The following is a 21,791-nucleotide window of genomic DNA, read 5'->3' as shown; positions in this document are numbered from 1 at the left end:
TATATTGACTAGAGGCCCGGTGCACAAATTCATGCACAGGTGGGGTCCCTCCCAGCCAATTGGGACCCATCGAGACTGGCTGGCCTGGGTGAGGGACAATTGGAGGTTGGCTGGCAGCTAGGGGTGTGGGGGGAGGAGCACACTGACCACCAGGGGGCAGCTCTTGTGTTGAGTGTTGCCTCCTTGTGTTCAGTGCCGTTGTCTGATTGGTCATAATAGTCGCTTAGGCTTTTATATATATGGGTATGTATTAGATATACAGAAAAGTGCATAAACCATAATTGTATAGCTCAATGCATTTTTGCTGAGTTAAAATACCTATATAACCAGTACCCAGATTAATAAAATTTCAGAAATCCAGAAACCCCCTCCTGCCACCTCTGTGTTTAATTTTGAGATCCATTTCCTCAACTTTAGCCATTATCCCTCCCTTGTAATGCTAAAGATTAACTTTGCCCTTATGTTTTCTACTGTTTTGATTATATTGTATTTATAGTATATTTTAATATCTGGAAATCCTCATTTGTATGCCTGTTCTTATTTTAAAAATGCTTTTGATATTCCTTTTCTGATTATTCTTATTTAGACTTGAACTTTAATTAAAAATATATAAATTATTAAACCATATTTAATTCAAATATATAAACGTGTATTTATACAAGATTTTTACACATATTATACAAAATATATTCTTTTTGTGGTTGACTTCTTTGGCTCAGTGTATGCTTATGTTTTATCTAGGTTGTTGCATATAATTATAGTTCATTTGTTCTTATTGTCATATGTTATTCTATTGTGTGAATATATTATACTTTATTCACTCTGTTGATGGGCACTTACATTTGGGTTGTTTTAGTTTTGGGCTTACCAAACAGAGCATCTATCACCCTTTCTATACTTGAGTTTTGGTTAACACATGTAAGCATTTCTTTGGGTGTATATCTAGGAGTGCAATTGTTGGATAACATTATGTGCATATGTTCACCTTGCCTAGATACTGTCAAAACAGTTTCCAATGTGTTCTTTGGCTGTCAGTTTATACTTTCAGTACTTGATAGTTCTAGTTGTTCTCCTTGTCTATTTTTGATATGGTTCGTTTTTAAACATTTTTTGACTTTCTGATGAGAGTTACCTTGTGGTTTTATTTTTCAATTTCCCATAAACTAAGCTGAATACTTTAAAATAATTTTTCTTTTAATTAGATTTCTGGGAGGGGGGTTGATTTTTCTTTTTATTAGTTTCAGGTATACAGCTAGTTGAATGCTTTATAATGTTTTTTGATGTTTATTAAGCATTTTGATATTCTCTCGTGAATTAACTGCTCAGGTCTATTGTCTACTTTCTATTGTTTTTTTTTTTTGTTTTTTTTTTTGCCTTTTTCTTACTGATTTTGGGAATTTTTTATGCATTCTGTATAAAGGACTTTGTTAGTTATATGACTTAACAAATATCTTCTAGATTGTAGCAATTGACCCAATACTGTTTATTGAAATTTCAGGAAGTGTCATGTTTGACATAAATTCAGGTGATTGCATATATGTGGATTTCTTTTGCATGGCTGTAGTCCTATAGAAGAGTTACATATAAAGTGCTGTGAGAGCCCTAACTGGTTTGGCTCAGTAGACAGAGTGCCGGCCTGCAGACTGAAGGGTCCCAGGTCCAATTTTGGTCAAAGGCACATGCCCACGTTGCTCGATCCCCAGTAGGGGGTATGCAGGAAGCAGCCAATCACTGATTCTCTCTCATCATTGATGTTTCTGTATTCCTCTCCCCTTGTCTTCCTTTCTGAAATCAATAAAAATAAATTTAAAAAGTAATAATAAAGTGCTATGAGACAACAAAATATAGCAAATAAAATGTCTTTGTACATCATGGGCTTACAGAGGAGATAGTGGCTCTAGAAGGATGGGTAGGAATTTGTCAGGTTGACAATTGGTAGAAGAGTATTCTAAGCAGAGGAAACTTCACGTATTAAAAAAAAACCCCAGTGGTATAGCCTGGCCATAGTGCCTCAGTTGGTTGAGCATCATTTCATTTACCTAAAGGATGCCAGTTTGATTCCCGGTAAAGGCAGGTTTGATCCCCAGTCGGGGAGGGTACAGAAGGCAATCAATTCAAGTTTCTCACATTGATGTTTCTCTCTCTTTCCCTCTCCCTTTTTTCCTTTCCTCTCTCTAAACATGTCCTCTAGTGAGGATTAAAAAACAAACCCACCATTAGTATAAATGTAGGTATCATTATAACTGATATGAAGGGTAAATGTGGATTAATATTAAAAAATAGGGCTTGAAAACATAGGCTGGATCCATTTTAGTCCATTGGAGCTCATGTAGGAAGTAACCAATCGATGTGTAAACAACTTTGTCATTTTATTATTGGTTAAAAGTGTTCTTTGGCTATCAATTTTTTTTAATAATATATTTTATTGATTTTACACAGAGAGGAAGAGAGAGGGATAAAGAGTTAGCAACATCGACGAGAGAGAGTCATCAATCAGCTGCCTCTTGCACACCCCCCACTGGGGATGTGCCCACAACCAAGGTGCATGCCTTTGACCGGAATTGAACCGGTACCTTTCAGTCCGTAGGCCGACATTCTATCCACTGAGCCAAACTGGTTTTCGCTGGCTATCAATTTTTATCCAAGATTGGTACTTAGAATACATTTTGAAGTTATTAAATGTTCAGATTGGGACTAAAAGTATAATTCATCACCATGTAATTTTTAAAGCTGTCTTTTTCAGACTACATGACATTAAGGAAAACGGTGCCCTCTAATGAATGTTACAAGTGACTTTAGTTTTATTGTGATTGGGTGTTCCTACCCACCTATCTTGGTTTTTTATCTGACATGGCTTACAGATTTCATAATAATCATGCCAGCTGTGTTTTGATTTCTATTAATGCATCCCTTTCATTATTCACCTAACTTAGAAAAATGTGGTTTCTTTTGAAATATATTAGAAATTTATTTTTTAATAACCTAAGTTTATGTATAATATGAAGGAGCCAGTTAGAGAGGAATAGAAAGGATATGGAAAAAGAAAAATATTCTTCACATGTGTTAGAGCTTATGTTTCTATGGATAATATACACTTTATCTAAAAAGTATTTTTTCAAGATAAAATATAAAATTTGTTTTGTCTTTCTAAAAGTATAAAACTTCAATATTAGCAATGTATAATAAGTAGACTAGTAAAAATAACATAAATCCTTTGGGTAGGAATTAAGAAACAAGTCACAGAATTCTTTTCTGTTGGAGAAAGACATAAATAAGGCTTATTGGTTCTTTTATAAATTTACTGGAGGCCCGATGCACGAAATTCATGCAAGAATAGGCCTTCCTTCCCATAGCTGCTGGCACCAGCTTCCCAGGCACCCGGGACCGGACTTCCCTCTGGCCACGGGCAGGCACTCAGGACCCGGGCTTTCCTCGCAGCCCTGGCTTTGTCTGGAAGGATGTCCGAAGGACTGAAGGACCTCTGGTCTAATTAGCATATTATGCTTTTATTATAAATGATTGTCAACCTTAAAAGTACTGTGTGGCTACCCTACTACCTGTCTTTCTCTGGGTAACTTCCCTTCTCCCTCTAAGCAGTCTCTTCTCCTACTTGATAAGGAAAAAAGCCATTATTTCTTTAGTAACAAATGTACAAATCTACCTACATCTGTACTCATTCTATTCTTTCCTTGTTTTAATATAGAGGAATTGATCTTCCTATCCCATCTCCTTAGGAAGCTTAGAATCTTTATTATCCCTATATATTCATTTATATTCGGTCGTCTTCTTAGCTGAAGCTTCTCATTTTTTAAAAAATTTGTATTTATTGAAAGTATTACTAGATGTCTCCTTTTTTCCCCATTGATCCCCTCCCCCCTCACACCCTTACCCCAGGCCTTCACCACACTGTTGTCTGTGCCAGTGGATTTGCATATATGCATATAAGTTCTTTGGTTAATCTCTCCCCACCTACCCTTCACTCCCACCTTCCCCTTGACTTTTTATTTAAATAAATTTTAATTTTATAATAGTTTTAAAATTTACAGAAAAACAAAAGATACTATAGCGGTCCTGGCTAGGTGGCTCCGTTGGTTGGAGCATCATCCTGGAGCATCAAAAAGGTTCTGAGTTCAATTCCTGATCAGAGCATGTATCTAGGTTTTGGGTTCAATCCCCAGTCCAGTAACATATGGAAAGCAACTGATCAGTCAGTCTCCTATGCACTGGGCCTCTAGGGTTTGATAATAAAAGGAATATTAGATTAGTGGGAAAGCCCACCTACAGGTAGTCAAGATTCATTTGAGCATTCTTGAATTACAGTGCTGACATACCCAGTGGAAGCCTGTGAGACTACTAAGTACAAATTCAATAGACTGAAAATGTTTATATGAACACTTGTCATTGTATTGGAATTACAGGTTATACAAATTTTAAGAATCTGTTTCTTTCTAAACAATGAGTGTTACGTTCCTCAGTCATGACTTTATTGATATAGATAGTATGTAGGTAGTCCTTTTTGTTTCTAAGAGTAGGTGAGAAAATAGGATGTCAAGTCCTGTTGTCTTTCAGAAAGAGTGTCCCAAATAATGTATATACACTTTAACAGCTGTTAATTTTTAAAATGAAATATTTTCATAAACATTGTTTTTGAATAATTATTCAAAGTGTGTATATACATTTTGGGAAGGGACATCTTATATATTATAGGGTATGAAAATGAGGTTCAAAGTCTGCCCACAACTTAATTTAACTTTGGCATATTATTTACAGGATTAAGATAGTGTCATGATGATGGTAATGGCAATTTTTCTAAGACAAAATGATGCAGTAGAATAGAAGTTCTCAGTCTCTTTTCAGCCCCCCTCATATCTAAGAACACATTTCTGACAGTAACAGTAATTCCCATGGGAGGGAATTGAGATGTTTGAGAAAAGCTCCCTTTGTGTTTCTAATATGCACATTCATTTTTAGAATGGCAGCCTTTAAGCTTTTGCACATACTTCATTTGTTTTGAAGTTCAGTTAGAGCCGCATTGCCAGCATGTTAATACATCATTACAGTTGTGATACAGTGATTACAGAGCCAAAATTATCAGAAGTCTCCCGTAATGCTCAACGCCACTTAAAAGTTACACTTAATTATAAGAAGGCTATTATAAATTATAACTTATTTTGGATTTTTTTAATGTGTTTACTGTGGTAAGAGCTATTTGACCAGGAATTTGCTTAGAGCTGCCAAAAAGCTAAGTACTCTCTTGGAATCATTAAGTATATATAAAAAAAAATTATCTTCATTTCTTTAGAAAGCAGAATTAAAGGTTTTTTTAAAAAATATTATATTAAAATACAAAAGCTTGTTCGATTCCTTTACCTATTTCTGATTTTATAAAATATTTAAAATATTCTAAAGTAATCTAAGATGGAACTCATAAAAACAGGAGTCACACTTGTCTTCACTGTATCCTTAGTACCTAGCAATGTGCTTGGTGAATGTTGAATAAATGAGCTTTGTCCTCTGTCCTCTGAATAATTTCTGTAGGAGAGCATGTCAACAAACTAGTCATTATATCAGTTGTTAATCTTGTCATGTTCAGCAGATAAATATGCAAGCAAAAATTTCTAAAAATTCCATTTAAGATTCAGTAAGTAATACTTGAATATAACTTTAAAATCGTGTTTGCAATTATTAAAATAGGTGGTGAAGTAGGTATGCTTTACTCTTTGAATTTGTTTCTGACAATTTATTGGTAAACTGCCTTTTGTCTGAATTTTCTGGCTGCCTGCATAGGTGGAATTCAGTTATGCTGTTTATTTTATAAATCAATTATTAAAATTTGAATTTAGCTCTATAAATGATAGTACAGTATTTACTTTTTTAAACACAGACTTTCAGTATATTTTAATGATCTCACTAAATTTCATCCTTTAAACAGTTACTCTTTGCTGTGTTAATTTTTTTATTTTTAAAAAATATATATTTTATTGATTTTATACAGAGAGGAAGGGAGAGAGATAGAGAGTTAGAAACATCGATGAGAGAGAGTCATCGATCAGCTGCCTCTTGCACACCCCCTACTGGGGATATACCTGCAACCAAGGTACATGCCCTTGACCAGAATTGAACCTGGGACCCTTCAGTCCCCAAGCTGACGCTCTATCCATTGAGCCAAACCGGTCCCGGCTACTGTGTTAATTTTTGATACACCCCTTACAGTTACTCCTTATATTCTTTATATAACAGTAATATCTATAATACTTTTATCTTACGGTCTTGAATTTGTAGTGTCTGTAACACATCTGCTAAAAAAAAAATACCTCAGCATTTTGTCAAAACCACCCTGCACCAAAATATATTTGGTGTTTTAAGAGTGTAATACTATTTATTCACTTAGGAATGAATAAGAAGATAGTATTCCAACTCCTGATAAGAAAGAGTTCCTAGCTTGCAGACTTATTTTTTCTAGATGCTTCTCATTGTTTTAGATTATGACATTTTATTTTTTTCATGGACATTCATTGTTTTGTTCATACTAGTTTCCATTTATTCTCAATATCTTTTTTTTCTTTATAAAATATGACCAAGAGTTAAAATTCTTATTTGTGAATTTAAGAATCTGAATTCCAGAGATATATATAAGAAAGTAAACATGTTCTATCAGTTTGTGTGACCTTGGCAATTAGTCCTTTTTTTTTTTTTTTTTTTTTAATTATTTAAGACTAGAGGCCTGTTGCATGAAGATTCACACTATAAGCCTTCCTTCCCTAGGCTGTCAACACCAGTTTTCCTGCAGCACCCAGGACCCAGGTCTTCGCTCTGGCTGCTGCCTTTTGTCTTCACTTTGGCTGGAGCCTTCAGTCTTTGCTCTAGCCAGAGTGCTGCTCCTGTATCTCCCTCCACCTCCCGCCTTCTCTCTTATAGCAGGCGTCATGCCCTGCCTGGCCACTCTGCACCTACATGCATGCTGCCCAGAGACCCAGAGCTGCTGGGGGGCAGGGCCACTGCCATCTTTGTTGGGTTAATCTGCATACTCACTCCTGATTGGCTGATGGGTGTTGTGAAGTGACAGTCAATTTGCATATTTCTCTTTTATTGGTGTAGATCATATGTAAATAGGTTGTAAAAAATTATACATAAAATAAAGGTTGTTAAGAATTAGGCTTTTAGGTACCAGGTATTGTTTGCCACATTTTCCATATTAAAGTTAAAAAACTCCATTTGTATTTGGAAAGTGCTGTCTGTTTTATTTTATTATTTTGCATAGTTAATAGAAAACAAGGACTTAATATCTCTGAAGCATATATAAAATAGTACATTGATGGATGGTTCCGAAACTTCATTTTTTATTAAATTTTTTTTTTTTGAAATACTATATTTAGGTCTTAAAAAGTGCAAAAAGAAGCAATTTTCCATTCAATGATACTTCCTCTGACCAAAGTTTTTATTAGTTTATCAAAATACAATTAAGTACTGTTGGACATGGAGTTTTCTTTGTGTTTTTTTTAACTTTTTATGTATCATTGTGGGGGGAAATATATATATATATATATATGTAATATGCAAATTAGCTGGACATATTAGTCACAACTGTCTCAGGAGGAGCTGCACACACAGATGGGCAGGAGGGGACTGTGTGCCACCCCTAACCCCAGTGGACACACTCCAGGGGTGGGGACATGCTCCCAGGCGCAGCTCAGAGCACGCCCACAGTGGGTGGAAGCAGTGGCCAGAGCGAAGCAGCCCCAGTCCCAGATGCTTGGCGGCAGCTGGAGCAAACCAGCCTGGGTCCTGGTGGGTGGCGGTGGCAGCTAGAGTGAAGCATCCTGGGTCCCGGATACCTGGCAGCAGCTGGACGAAGCAGCCCAGTCCTGGGTGCCAGAAGGAAGCTTGTGTTGGCAGCCAAGGGAAAGGAGGCCTATTCTTCCATGAATCTTCCTGCACCGGGCCTCTAGTATATATACAAAAACAGCTCCTTTGAGCTGCCTCTGTTACTTTTGGTCATTCAATTTTAGGCAGTTTATCATACTCAAAGTGTGGTGAGTGATGTTAAAAATCTGCTTGTCAGATTTTATTTAACACCGCCAGAAGAAATTGCATATTTGAACCTCCAGAATTTTACTAAAACATACTCTTTAATAATCTAATGTAAATTATACACTTTTTACTGCTGAGATTATATATAAAAGAACTTTATATCCTTTTACTGTCTATTTAAGGATTAAGAAGCCTGTCTTTTTTTTTTTTTTTTTTTTTTTTTTACATTATTGTTGTCTTTTTTATTATGTACAAGGGGTACTATAAAATAAATTTTAAGAAAATTCTTATTTTCATCTTCTGCTTGTTAACTTTTTCCCTATTTTTGTTCTCTTAATACCTAAATTTCCATCTCTATTTTTTCCTAGATCTTTTGTGTTAGGACTTTTTGTTTTGTTTTTAAATATTGAGTTTCCATTACATATTTCAGTGCATTCCGTTTATCACATTTTTTTTTATTCTATACAAAATAGACAAGTTGAAAGTTTAAAAGCAATGATTTTGAGAACTCACTTTTTAAAAGCCTTTTTTTTTTTTTTGCCAGCTTTGGACTTAAATTGCTTCTTCTGTGTCAGCCATTTCCTGATCAATAATAGGTTGTAACTTGAAATTGTCTTTTTCATTATATTTTGATTGAAAAAACTGAGACAAATAGTATTTTCTTGCTCTAAGGCAGTGGTTTTCAACCTTTCTAATGCCCAGACCCTTTAATACAGTTCCTCGTGTTGTGGTGACCCCAACCATAAAATTATTTTCGTTGCTACTTCATAAGTGTTACTTTGCTACTGTTAATGAATCGTAATGTAAATATCTGTGTTGCTCTAAGGCATTCCTAGGGAACACAAAGATTAGTGAAGGAAATATATAGAAAAATTATTTAGTAGTTTTGTTTTAAAAAATCGTGTTTTTATAGAATTCTTTGGTAACTTAAAATCTCAGTCTTAAAATAATAGAATGTTAACTAATCTGTGTAAAAGATGGGTTTACAATTTTAATTGTGAACTTCATGTTTTTGAGCCTTTGAATATTCTAACAATCAGGTATGTTGCAAAACTTGACAGATGTTCAACAATTTAATTATAATTCATTTTGTCTATTCTAAGACCCTCTTTAAATGAGGAGAATTTCAAAAATTGAGGAAGAGATTAATTGAAAATTTAAGAATACTAACTATATGATTGTTTGCTTTCAGTCAGAAATTGGGTTTGGGAAAATGGAAACTTACATCAAATTGGAGAAGCTTGGAGAGGTAAGTAAATACTTATTTTAAAAATGCAAGACTTTTTTTTTTTATTGTTTATCACCTAAATTCCTCTATTAGTCTATAGTTTTTTCCAACCTGGAAAAAATAATTAAGCATTATTGTGTAAAAGTTCTTAATCTTGTTCTGAAAAGACAGCAGAATGTTAGAAAGAAAAACTCCTTAAATTCTTGAAATTACCCTATTAGTTTGAGGGGGGGGGGGGGGGAGGGGAAGTATTTTCTATCACCTTGTAATTTTTATTGAAGCACAAAATATTGAGCTTCCTTGGTATCAATTTGTTAGTTAGTTAGGTATCTATTTGTTAGTTAGCTCCCTGACATCTGCTACCTGTACTGTCATACGGGAATTATATGAGTTCAAACCTCTGAAAAATCAAAATACTATCTTAAAGATACTTGTCACAGAAAGAAATCCCTGGCTAATAAGACCTGGGTTTTCTTGAACTTGCTGCTACTACTACTGATTTTGAAACAGTCTCTCTCGCAGAGTGAGAGAGGTAAAGAAAATAAGTTTTAGTGAACAGGGGAGTTATCCTAGCAATATAGAAGAAATCTCCTGTAGAATACAATTGCGGTTGTATCTTTTTAAAATCTTTATTGTTGAAAGTATTACATATGTTCCCTTCTAGCCTGCCCCTTCTCCCAAACTATATGTGTGTGTGTTTTTTGTTTGTTTGTTTGTTTTTAAATATATATTTTATTGATTTTTTACAGAGAGGAAGGGAGAGAGATAGAGAGTCAGAAACATCGAAGTGAGAGAAACATCGATCAGCTGCCCCACTGGGGATGTGCCCGCAACCAGGGTACATGCCCTTGCCCAGAATCGAACCTGGGACCCTTCAGTCCACAGGCTGATGCTCTATCCACTGAGCCAAACCGGTTTCGGCTATTTGTGTGTTTTTTTAAAGGAGAGTTAATGTTTGAAAATTCTGAAAACCAGTAAAATTTTTATAATTTAACAATATGTTAGTTAGAATTTCAATTTTAAGTTAATATGTTCAGTTTCCTCAACCTCCACATACTATTACAGGTAAAGTATCTTTGATTCTGAAGCTACTGATCTCCAATTATTAATCTAATGCAAAGTAGTAAATTAGATATTCTTACATTTTATAATTTTAGGGACTTTGAGTTGTAAGTATGGAAGCTGTGCATATAGAACTGAATGTCCTTTTAGGTATTGGAAAGCCAATGCTAATCATTGTGGAATTTTCCTTGCAAGGTAGAATTTAACATATGCTTAGAACTTAGAAATTTGATTAGTGCTCTTTTTTATATAGGTGGTATAGATATACTCTTTGTAATCTTTTGCTGTGTCTTTCAAAAATATATATTTTATAGGGTACATATGCTACAGTATATAAAGGGAGAAGTAAATTGACAGAGAATTTGGTGGCATTAAAAGAGATCCGATTGGAACATGAAGAAGGTGCACCCTGCACAGCTATAAGAGAAGGTATAATTTGATCTTTTGTGAGTAAAATGTATCATATCATAGACAAATATTTGACATTGGGAACTGTTATATAATGGCACATTGGGAAAAGCTATGTTAGTATATACAGAATGTAAATATATTTCTATCATGGTACCATTTTTTTTTTTTTTCAAAAAGAGAGATATCTAGAAAATGGTTGAGGCACTGATAAGCAATTTGAAGGAAAAAGGTACTTTGTACTTTATATCTAATTAATCTTAGAAATCTTAATAAGCTTACATTTGAGGGGAAAGAACAGATGATAATAAGCAGAGTATTATTATCATATTGGGGACAACTTTATTAAAAATATCAAACACAGAATCATAAAAGAAAAGAAAAAAATTAACTCTTATTAAAATTTCTACTTCAAATCCCCTTAGTGAATTAATGTTTTAAACTTAGGAGAATATTAAACATAATCAATTTATGTTAAATGTACTTCAGTTATTATTAAGACAGGCTACCATATTAACTTTCTTTTCTGTTTTGCAGTTTCACTGTTAAAGGATCTAAAACATGCAAATATAGTTACCTTACATGACATTGTTCACACAGATAAATCCTTGACTCTGGTCTTCGAATATCTGGTACGCATTTAATTAAAATTCCGTATTTACTTTTGCTTTTTTATTGGATATTTTTTGAGAATATTTTTTCCATTGATTTTTAGAGCATAAGGGAATGTGGGAGGTGGAGAGAGAGAGAGACTGATTTAAGAGAGTCATATCAATTGGTTGCTCCTGCATGCTCCCTGACGGAGCCTGGGGTAAACTTGCAGTTCTTCAGTGTGCAGATTGACACTCTAACTACTGAGCAACACTGGGCAGGTCTACTTTTGCTTTAATAAAATATAGCAAATTGGGTTTTCTAACAGGCCCAGAGAAATTTTTGCTTAGTTATTGGTCTTTAATTAAATTATGTGGTACATTCAACATCTTTCCTTGGTATCACATAGTAAAGTGCTGTATTTTTTCAGGATAAAGACCTAAAGCAGTACATGGATGACTGTGGAAACATCATGAGTATGCACAATGTAAAGGTATGTTTTAGTGTGTAATTTTGAATTTCGTTTAAAGCAGAGACTAACCTTAAGCATAGACAAACTACATTACTTAGTGAAATATACTATCTTGATAACTATTCTGCTTCAGAATGATGTTTGGCATTTTAAAGAGTTATTGTCCTCTAAATAATTTACTCAGAACTTTTATTAATTACACTACATTATTTCTTAAGATCAGACTTTTTTGTAGAACCTGCTTTGTTTTAAAAATCTTACAAACCACTTTTGACATTTATTTTCACATAATAACACTGATTCTCTTAGATACAGAATATATTTACACGTGTAATCTGCTTTAAAAACAAAATAAAACCAAAAGCCTATCAATAAAAATTCAAATATTTAAAATAAATACAAATGACTACTTCATTCTGTGAAAGGCCTTCTTTAAATGGCAAACTTCCCCAATATATTTAAAATGGTACTTAATTATGAAATAAACAATATTCAAGTTACTAATCTGGTAAGGCCAGGAACATGCACAAGTATTATGAATAGTAGGTTGGAAATACCACTCTATTGTCAAGAGGAAAAGTGAGGTAATTATTATGTTTTCTTACCTGTATATCTAAAGATGCAAGTAATGCCAGAAAAGTTTGGCATAATCGTCACTGTCAGCTGAAACCCAGAAGTAAGGGAAAAGTAAAAACATTCGATAACAGTTGTGTCCTTACAGTCGGTTTCTTCAACCAGAGTGGCATACTCCAAATTTAGCAAAGATTTACTTATCCAAAAGTAGTGGGCAATTTGTGAGAAGCTATTCTGGAAATAGGCTGTCTTGGCTGTGGGTTTGAGATAGTTCCAATTCTGTAAATACTAACTTTAAACTTACATTTTTTTAAAAATTGTAATTTTGATAGATATAAAGGAGAATCAATTTCCTCTACTAAAATACAATTCAGAATATATTGGATACCACATTGCTAAAATTTTTAGGATAGGGCTTTAAGTGTATTTTTATATACATTCTCTGAGAATTGTTTTAATCATATTTTATATTTTATTTTTCAAGTTGTTGTGAATCTCATTTACATATATTTCTCTTTGTGGTTTTTATTTATTTATTTTCTGCTTTCATATTAGCAATAATTTGGAAAGAAAATAAGTTCTTAGTTATAATTTGACAAAGATTTGAGAAGTTTGTATCTTTCAAGGCAGTTATACATGTCTGGCTTAAAGTATTTTGTTTATTTAAATAGAAAATTTAACTTTGTACTTTTATTTTTCTAAGCTTAAAAAGTAACAGGAATATATGGAAAGAGTGATTTTAAAATAAATAAATAAATAAGTAGTGTAGAAACTCTGCTACTTACAATTTCTTTAGGTCTATTGTTCTCCTGCTTTGGCTTATTCTCAGAATTCTAATGTAGCAATTTTCAACCCATGTACCACAAGAATTTTTAAAACATACAATACCTCACTGTTTAGTTAGGGGCACTGATCTCTTTTCTCTTAGGTTATCAAATAAAAAAATGACAACAGGCAACACAACAATCTCCATTTGGTGTGAATGAATTAAATTTTTTTGTCAGATCAGCCCAAAATATATTTTTTGGTGTGCCTCAGAATTTTAGTAATTTATGTGTGCCATGAGATGAAAAAGGTTGAAAATCGCTGTTCTAATGCTTTGTTTTTCACCTGCAAGTAAACAAAGGATATACTCTTCAATCCTCTACTTCAGCCTCTTTTTTGTTAATCCCAAAGAGTCAAAAACTCTGTTTCACATCCCCTTTTCCACCAAAATCAACACAAAAAGTCTACATTAGCCTTAGGAATTGCTTCTTTCAAAGGTTCATTTAGAGCTCTCCAGTGCTAATTCCCTGTTCTGAATCATAGCATATTTTGAAGGCTGAGTAGGAGGTGCTGAAAGTAAAATACCCAGGAGGTGGGTGATAAAAGCTGGTTTAGGTTATTTTTATAGCACATAATTTGCCAGTGCTGTGTGAGGCACCATTCTATTTGACATATCAGAGTTTTCATAAAACCACCAATTCCAGTACCTTTAAAAGACATTGTCCCAGGTCAGATTTTCTGTTTTTTGGCAGGGTGGGCAGTGAGGATAGAGTTTGGTTGGTGGTATTGCCAGAATTTCATAATTAAACTGTAAGCCTCGGTAGGCCTATTAATTCATGGGGATATGTGCTGTTTTTTAAAAAAATTATATGTCTTTTTTAATGATTTTAGAAACAGGAAGAAGAGAGAGAGAGAGGGAGAGAGACAGACAGACATGAATTTTGAGAAAGAGACATCTGTTGGTTGCTTCCTGCTTACTCCCGAACCAGAGATCTAACCCACAACCTGGGTATGTGCCCTGACCAGAAATCAAACCTGCCACCTTTTGGTGTATGGTAGGGGTGTCGAACTCAATCAGAGAAGGGGCCAAAATCTAAAATCCAGCCTAAATTGCTGGCCGAATGGTTTACTGAACAGTCATAAACTGACAATGTCATAAACTGACAGCGGCGTGCAGTGATGACAGCGCGGTGCGGGCCACATTACAAGGCCTGGCGGGCTAGATTTGGCCCGCGGGCCTTGTGTTTGACACATGTGGTGTATGGGATGACGCTCCAACCAACTGAGCCACACTGGCAGGCAGGGCAAGGCTATGTTTATTTTAAATTGGAGGCCTGGTGCATGAAATTTGTACCCTGGGGGTTTGGGGGGAGTCCTCAGCCCGGCGTGCGCCCTCTCTCAGTCCGGGCGCCCTCAGGGGATGTCTGCCTGCTGGACATCCCTCTTGCAGTCCAAAACCCCTCATTCCTTACCACCTGCCTGCTCACTGTTCCTTACTGCAAGGCTTGCTGCTCCTTAGCACTGCTGTGGGGGCAGGAGAGGCTCCTGCCACCACCACTGCGCTCACTAACCATGAGCCCGGCTTCTGGCTGAGCAGTGCTCCCCCTGTGGGAGTGCACTGACCACCAGGGGCAGCTCCTGCGTTGAGTATCTGCCCTCTGGTGGTCAGTGTTTGTCATAGTGACCGGTCCTTCTGCTGTTTGGGCGATTTGCATATTAGGCTTTTATTATGTAGGTTCATTTTCTATAATAAGAAACTATTACTAAGACAAAAGTTTCGTTTCACTTCATGAAACCTTGCTATTTTTATTTATTTGCATAGACACTATCAGACTAAAAATATAGATTGATGTTTCAAATAGAAAACAACTATATAAGGAAAAGGTTTTATGCTTAAGGGTATGGTTCCTTTTTGTTTTTTTACTATTCTAAGCCAGTTTGCTTTTGTCTTTACCATAACTTACATCAAAATATTTCTCATTATCTGTAAAACTAATTTCTATTTATTTGTTTCTATAGCTGTTTTTATACCAAATTCTGCGTGGTTTGGCATATTGCCACAGAAGGAAAGTGTTGCACCGAGACTTGAAACCACAGAACCTCCTCATAAATGAAAAAGGAGAACTAAAGCTAGCTGATTTTGGTATGGAATGTATGAGATATTTATAAATAGTTCTAGGTGGTTAGAACAACCGTTGACACTGCTTTTACATGGGTGTGGAAATTTTCTGTATAGCCCACAGAATAAGATATTCGACAAAAACTTTGGTAGGTGAGTTATGTTAGTAAATGTTAAAAGGCACCATTCTCAGGTGTGATCCATAGACCACTAAGGCCCTTTTAGAGGGTCTCCAAAAGTCTAATATGTTACCAAATTTATACTGTATGCTATTTGCCTTTTTTACTCAATTAACCCTTTGCACTCCGAACCATTCTGGACATTGGCTACCAGCTACTCGACGCTACTTTGCGGCGGAAACGTGCGTTGAATTAACTCAATTCCCCGTAATCACTAATAAATTGCAATGTCCCCCCTGAGAGGGGACATCCGAGTGATATGCTAGAATTCCGATGTCCCCTGAGAGGGGACAGCGGAGTGCAAAGGGTTAATATTTGTATTGATGATCCAGAAGCAATAAGGGGTAATATTACTAATGCCTTAGTATTAATCAAGGTAGTGACACCAAACTGTACTTACCTGGTAGTAGTCATTGTATTCTTTTAGTAACAAATTAAAAATTCACTGTTATTAAGTGGTGAATTTTCTAGAAATTTCTACACTTTTACTTTTTTAACACTTTACTATTTGTTTGAAAGGTAGGTTGCTATTTGTATTTCCTTCCTTAAAAAGGAGTGGTCATGTGTTTAAAAAGAAAGTACAAGTTATTTGCATAGGCTTGTATACATTACACAATCTCCTACACATAGTTCTTACCTCCTCAGACTCTCCCCTCTTTTTTACCAAGCTGCACTCACTGTTCTTTATTCCATAATCCCAAAATGAATGGCAGTGATAGAGAAATCCAGCTTGCCTGTTAGAAATTCAATCCAAGAATGGCAAGGACCATTAAAAATTTACCTTTAGGATTTCAAGGTTGGTGGGAGGAATACTATCGGTGCTTGAAATTTTGCTTCTAACTTCTACAAAGCAAATCAAGCAAATCTAATCTTCCACAAGCCAACAAGAAATTCTGATTGTTCCATAAGATGGTATAATCAATTTTGTGTTTTGCTTTTAGTTATATTTTATTGATTGCATTTGTAGTACATATGTGTTGCACTGAAACTTGAAACTACAGACCTTCTCATTAATGAAAAAGGAAAACCAATATTTTTTTATTGGTTGCAAATAGGGGAAGGTCAGGTAACTCTGAGTATTTTACTGTAAATTGTTTTTGATCCCTGTGAAAATTCTATTCTTTTTATTGTAATCAGTGAAATTCAGGTTTAGTAAGTACTATTATAGACATTTTCATCTCTAATAGAACATGGCTTATATAATAATACTGAATCACATTTAAATACTTTGATTTGAAAGAGATTATTATTATTTAATTTCATACCAATGCTGAAATTCAGATTGTGAACCAGGACCCTGTGTGAACAAGCACCCTAGTTCAGAATTCCCTTAGGAGTAGGAGAGTAAGGTACTGAGGAAACTATAACTGGCAATTGTTTTGTTGCCATAGGTTATAGGATAAGTCAACTTGTGGCCCTGTCCTTTCCCCCATATAACCACTATTCATATCAGGAAGAGCGATCAAAAAGCTGCTCTCATCTTGCTAATTACCAAAATTGTTAGGAAAATAATTTGTTGAATTTATTTTTCCAAGTTAGGCCGGTAGAATAAAACTTGTAATTAAATGAAATACTGTCAACATTGTTCTAGTTGCACCCTTTAGCCATCAAGCAAAAATAATATGAATGCTACCTATTATTTTAAATTCTGGTTTCATTGGAGTGACTTAATCCAGTTTATTAAAGTATTAAATTATCCTTTTATGACACTTAAAAGATGTAATATTTTAATCAGACACATGTTATATATCTCTAAACCTACTTTTTAAAATGATTTTTTAAAAACTTTTCACAGCCTAAAGTAATTATTCTTTGTTTGAAATAAACTATATATTTCTTCAGGAATCTTTTAAAGTTGCTCCTTCAGAATTTTTAGGCTTAGACATGGTAAAAATAACTCTATGCCAATGCCTCAAGAGGGAAAGATGTGAACTCTCACCCTTATTTCTGGATAATCAGTGAATTTCATATTAAATTGGCAAAGGAATAGTAGGTGTTTTATATCATTTACAACAATTAATAATACCCTTTAAAGGCAGTGACGTTTGTCTTATTTTAAAATTATCCATATAACTTAAAATTTAAAAATGGCACAGAAAAGCAATGTAATTTATTCTAAGGAACTTCTCTAAATAGACATTTGCAAGAAAATTGTCAGTAAAACTACAGGATGGTATCAGATGGGTACTAAACTTATCAGGATGATCACTTCGTAAGTTACATAAATGTCTAATCAGTATGTTGTACATATGAAACTAATTTATTGTATGTCAACTGTAATTGAAAAGTAAAAAAAAATTATTTTAAGAAGTAGGTTTAGAGATGAAAAAGGGTTTGGGACCAATAGCTTCTCTTTTTTTTTTTTTTTTTTTTTTTTTTGATAAAAATTGGTGTAGCAAATGGAAGTTGAAGTCAGGTTTAAAACTGACAAAAACCTATAGCTGTAAGAAATAAAATTGTTCATATCAATGTCATTGATCTATTTTACATTAATTTAAATTCAGCTAGGAAATAATTTTGGCATGATTCATGGATAACAGGGAAATACCTTAAGTTTAAATTAACCCAGACATTGTACCAGATGTATTCATATGCATAAAAGTAAACATAATACCTGATTGTGAGATTACTATTATTTAACTTAACTACATAAGGATTTGCTAACCTTACACCATGCGCACTTACAAAAAAAATTATAAAACTAATTTTGTTAAGCTTTAAAAAGCTACAGAGTAGCCATCTCAGGCATCCTAGTGATTGGAGTCATGGTGATAACATGGGCTGGGAAATTCATTGTACCTATTTTTTTTTTTTTCTTTCCCTATGAAGGACTAGCCAGAGCCAAGTCAGTTCCCACAAAGACCTACTCAAATGAAGTTGTCACACTATGGTACCGGCCACCTGATGTGCTTCTCGGTTCCTCAGAGTATTCAACACAGATTGACATGTGGTAAATATATGTGGATGTTATTGCTATTTATAATTTTGAAAGAATGTAGCCATAAATACAGGGCATACTGATAGATATTTGACTTTTAAGGATATTATTTTTTAAAGAGCCATGAGATAAGCAGTGACTAAGATTCTGGCATGTAAGATCACCTAGGTTTAAATACCAATTCTACCACTTATGACTGTATAATAACCTTATTCAGATTATAGACCTGTGCCTTAGTTTCCTCATCTAAGGAAATGGGAATAGTAACAATAATGACTTTAAATGACTTTTCTGTGCATAATATTAAGGCCAAATGAACTAATACATATAAGGCACTTAGAAGAGTGTCTGGTACATAGTAATTTAAAACAAGATTATTGTTTTTATTGTCATTTAGTAGTCAACAAAATCTACTTGCTTTAATGTAATCTAAAAATAAAATATTATAGCCATCTTCCTCACACACTACTTTGATCATGACACTCCTTCACTCAAACAACTTTGCTTCTTCCCTATGCATTACCTTTAGAATAAGGTACATTTCTTCATCTGGTACCTAATAATGGTCTCCATAAAATGTCTCTAGCTACCTTTTCCAACTTACTTCAGAGGATCCCTTTACCCAGATGTTCTCTTTTAGCTAAATGGGCTGCTCATTATACCTCAAACATAATCTGGGCTTTCTCACTTCTGCTGTGCTCACACCAGTCCTTCCATCTGAAATGCCTGCTCTTTTCTCTGATGGCCCTGTACCTAGGAACTTCCAAAAACACAATTTTTCATAAATCCTCCTTGAATGCAACCTAGCCTTCGGTGGCAATTTCTTCCTCTGAAATGCAGTTGCATTTCATTGCCTATTCATGTAGTGATAAATCATATAATTCCTTCTGTTGTCGTGGGTTGAGCATTATATAATTTTATTTTGTATAACATTTTTTTCTTTTTTTTTTAAACTTACTTTTTAATTGTGGTAAATAAAATTAATCCATTTTAAATGTACAGCTCTCTGTGATTAAGGACATTCACATTGTTATACAACCATTACCACCATTCATTTCCAGAACTTTTTTAATCTTGCAAAACTGAAACACTGTACCCATTAAACATCTCCCTATATCCTCCTTCCATTGTACCCTTAGGCAACTCCCTGTATCCTCCTCCCTTCAGCCCCTGGCAACCATCATTCCACTTTATGTTTCTGAATTTGACTTTTCTAAGTACTTCATATCAATGGAATTATACAGTCCTTTTGTGACTGACCTATTTCACTCAGCATAAGTGTCTTCAGAATTCACCCACATTGTAGATATTTGGTTTTTAAGACTGAATAATCGTTGCATAGGGTACATTTTATTTATCCATTCATCTCAGTGGACACTGGCATTGTTTTCTCCTTTTGGCTATTGTGAATAATGTTGCTAGGACATGGGTGTACAACTATCTCTTTGAGGCTTGCTTTCAGTTCTTTCGGGTATATACTTAGTGGAATTGCTGGATCATATGGTAATTAATTCTATTTTTTTATTTATTTACTTTTTTAAATATATTTTTATTGTTTTTTTTTAGAGAAGAAGAGAGAGGGATAGAGAGTTAGAAACATTGATGAGAGCGAAACATTGATCAACTGCCTCTTGCACACCCCCCACTGGGGATGTGCCCGCAACCAACGTACATGCCCTTGACCGGAATCGAACCCGAGACCTTTCAGTCCACAGGCCGACGCTCTATCCACTGAGCCAAACCGGTTTTGGCTAATTAATTCTATTTTAAAAGTGTCTGAGGAACTATCATATTTTTTCCATCATGGTGCCATCATTTTCTTTCTGTATAACATATACATTATAAAAGGCCAGTACCGCTTTAACGACCGCAACGACCAGAGCGATGATGGGTCACCATGAATTGTATTGAGCACCTCTGGGTCCCTCCCAGGTACCCTCCCATGAGCAGTGGCTGGCACCAAGGCGGTAGGACTGAGGCAGCAGATCAGATTTTAAAATAACTGCCTTTGTGACACAAATATGGAGCTGGGAAAGCAATCCGTCCAGGCAAGGCAGAGTCTCACTAGAACGATCACCATGTGTTCCTCCTCTAGCGTGCCCAGTGTCCTCAGTGCTGCTGGGAAAAGTCGGGTGACTCCTGGCTCCTGACTCCTTGGGACAGCTAACCCCTTCCTCCTTTGCAATGTCCCACCCAGCAGTGGGGAGGGAGCAGCCTCCTTCTTCCAGCCCCAACACTCTGAAACCCTGGGAAGAAGTGCCTGCCCAGCCTCAGGCTCCCCATCCTCTGGAGCCTGCACCCTGCTGCTCCCCTCCACCATCAGCCCTCCAGAGTGGGAGGAGAGGAGAGGAGGAGGGAAGCTATTGGTGTGCCTCCCTCAGGCAGTAGATTCCCTGTGGTCACAGTGACAAAGGCTATGGAGGGTCAAGACACTGCCTCTGGTTAAAGCAGGTGCCATGGGAGCAAAAGGACCGAGAAAAATGGTTATGTCCAATAGCCTTCTAACGCCACAGGTGTGCGAATCAGTCATTGTTCGAACCAAATTTAGTACTGGTGTGCCCCATTTTAAGCAGACCCCCCAAATAGATTGACCATGTTGATAATTACTTTACTATAGAAAGAATGCAAAAAGATTCTTGAAATAAGCAAAAAATTTTGCACCTCATAGTACGAATTGTTTAAACATCATTAAAAATAGTCTCTATGAGTAAAGGGAGTTGATATTAGAAAAATCTAATATACCCAATTCAAAATGTCATTCAGAAATGCATCTACTATGTAAAATGAAAGTATGGTATCTAAGGGTTTGGAAAAAGCAACTTGATTGCATTCTCCCTGCTCATCCCCTCAGTCTTATGTTTTACACAAAAGTCTCAATAAAGAGATGGAGCAGAAGGAAAAGTAATGCCTCTTGGCACTGAAATTTATCAGTTCTTCAACAAATATCTATAAAAGTTGTATAATTTTGTGCCTGTATTATAGAAACACAATATTAGCTCTGTCCCTATCTTCAAAGGGCTTAAAGTTTCTGTGAGTTCCCAGTAAGGTAAACCTGTAAACAGCCAAAGATTGAGCAGGTTCCAAAACAATTCTTATAAAAATTATTAAGTTAAAAACTTGTCCTCACTCTCCTTCTAGAACAGGAATTAAAAGGAGCAAATAAATATACTGAATTAATCTGAACTCTTTTGAGGGCCCCCAGCCCTCGGACTAACACAGGTTTTGTAAGGCCTAAAGTTTACTGAATCTGAAGGACTAATTTTAGGGGGGAGAGGATTTAATAAGGTTCAAAAATTACTTTATTTAGAATAAGAAAAAAAATTACAAATAACTGTAGGCTTGGGGAATCTGTCCCTTTCTCTTTTAAATCATTTCAGGCAGATTATCCAAAATGCTGCTGGTTGCAACTTGCTTGCTCTCTCCCC

At 35.2% G+C, this 21,791-nt stretch overlaps 1 protein-coding gene across 2 annotated transcripts in view; it reads left to right on the top strand.

Moving 5' to 3' along the window:
* The window catches only part of CDK17 (cyclin dependent kinase 17), a 72,672-nt gene that overhangs the window by 41,395 nt on the left and 9,486 nt on the right, over positions 1-21,791 (top strand). For both annotated transcript variants that reach the window (XM_084878485.1, XM_084878486.1), the window contains 6 exons: positions 9,224-9,280; positions 10,636-10,750; positions 11,267-11,361; positions 11,751-11,813; positions 15,150-15,273; positions 18,258-18,378. In XM_084878485.1, the coding sequence (XP_084734611.1) occupies positions 9,224-9,280; positions 10,636-10,750; positions 11,267-11,361; positions 11,751-11,813; positions 15,150-15,273; positions 18,258-18,378 (575 nt within the window). The remainder of the gene's footprint in view (positions 1-9,223; positions 9,281-10,635; positions 10,751-11,266; positions 11,362-11,750; positions 11,814-15,149; positions 15,274-18,257; positions 18,379-21,791) is intronic.

The sequence above is a fragment of the Pipistrellus hanaki genome (genome assembly GCF_964339955.1).
Source record: "Pipistrellus hanaki genome assembly, chromosome: 3".
In the NCBI taxonomy this organism is placed as follows: domain Eukaryota; kingdom Metazoa; phylum Chordata; class Mammalia; order Chiroptera; family Vespertilionidae; genus Pipistrellus; species Pipistrellus hanaki.
Note: the sequence above shows the minus strand (reverse complement) of the source record. Positions and strands in the feature narration are given on the sequence as shown.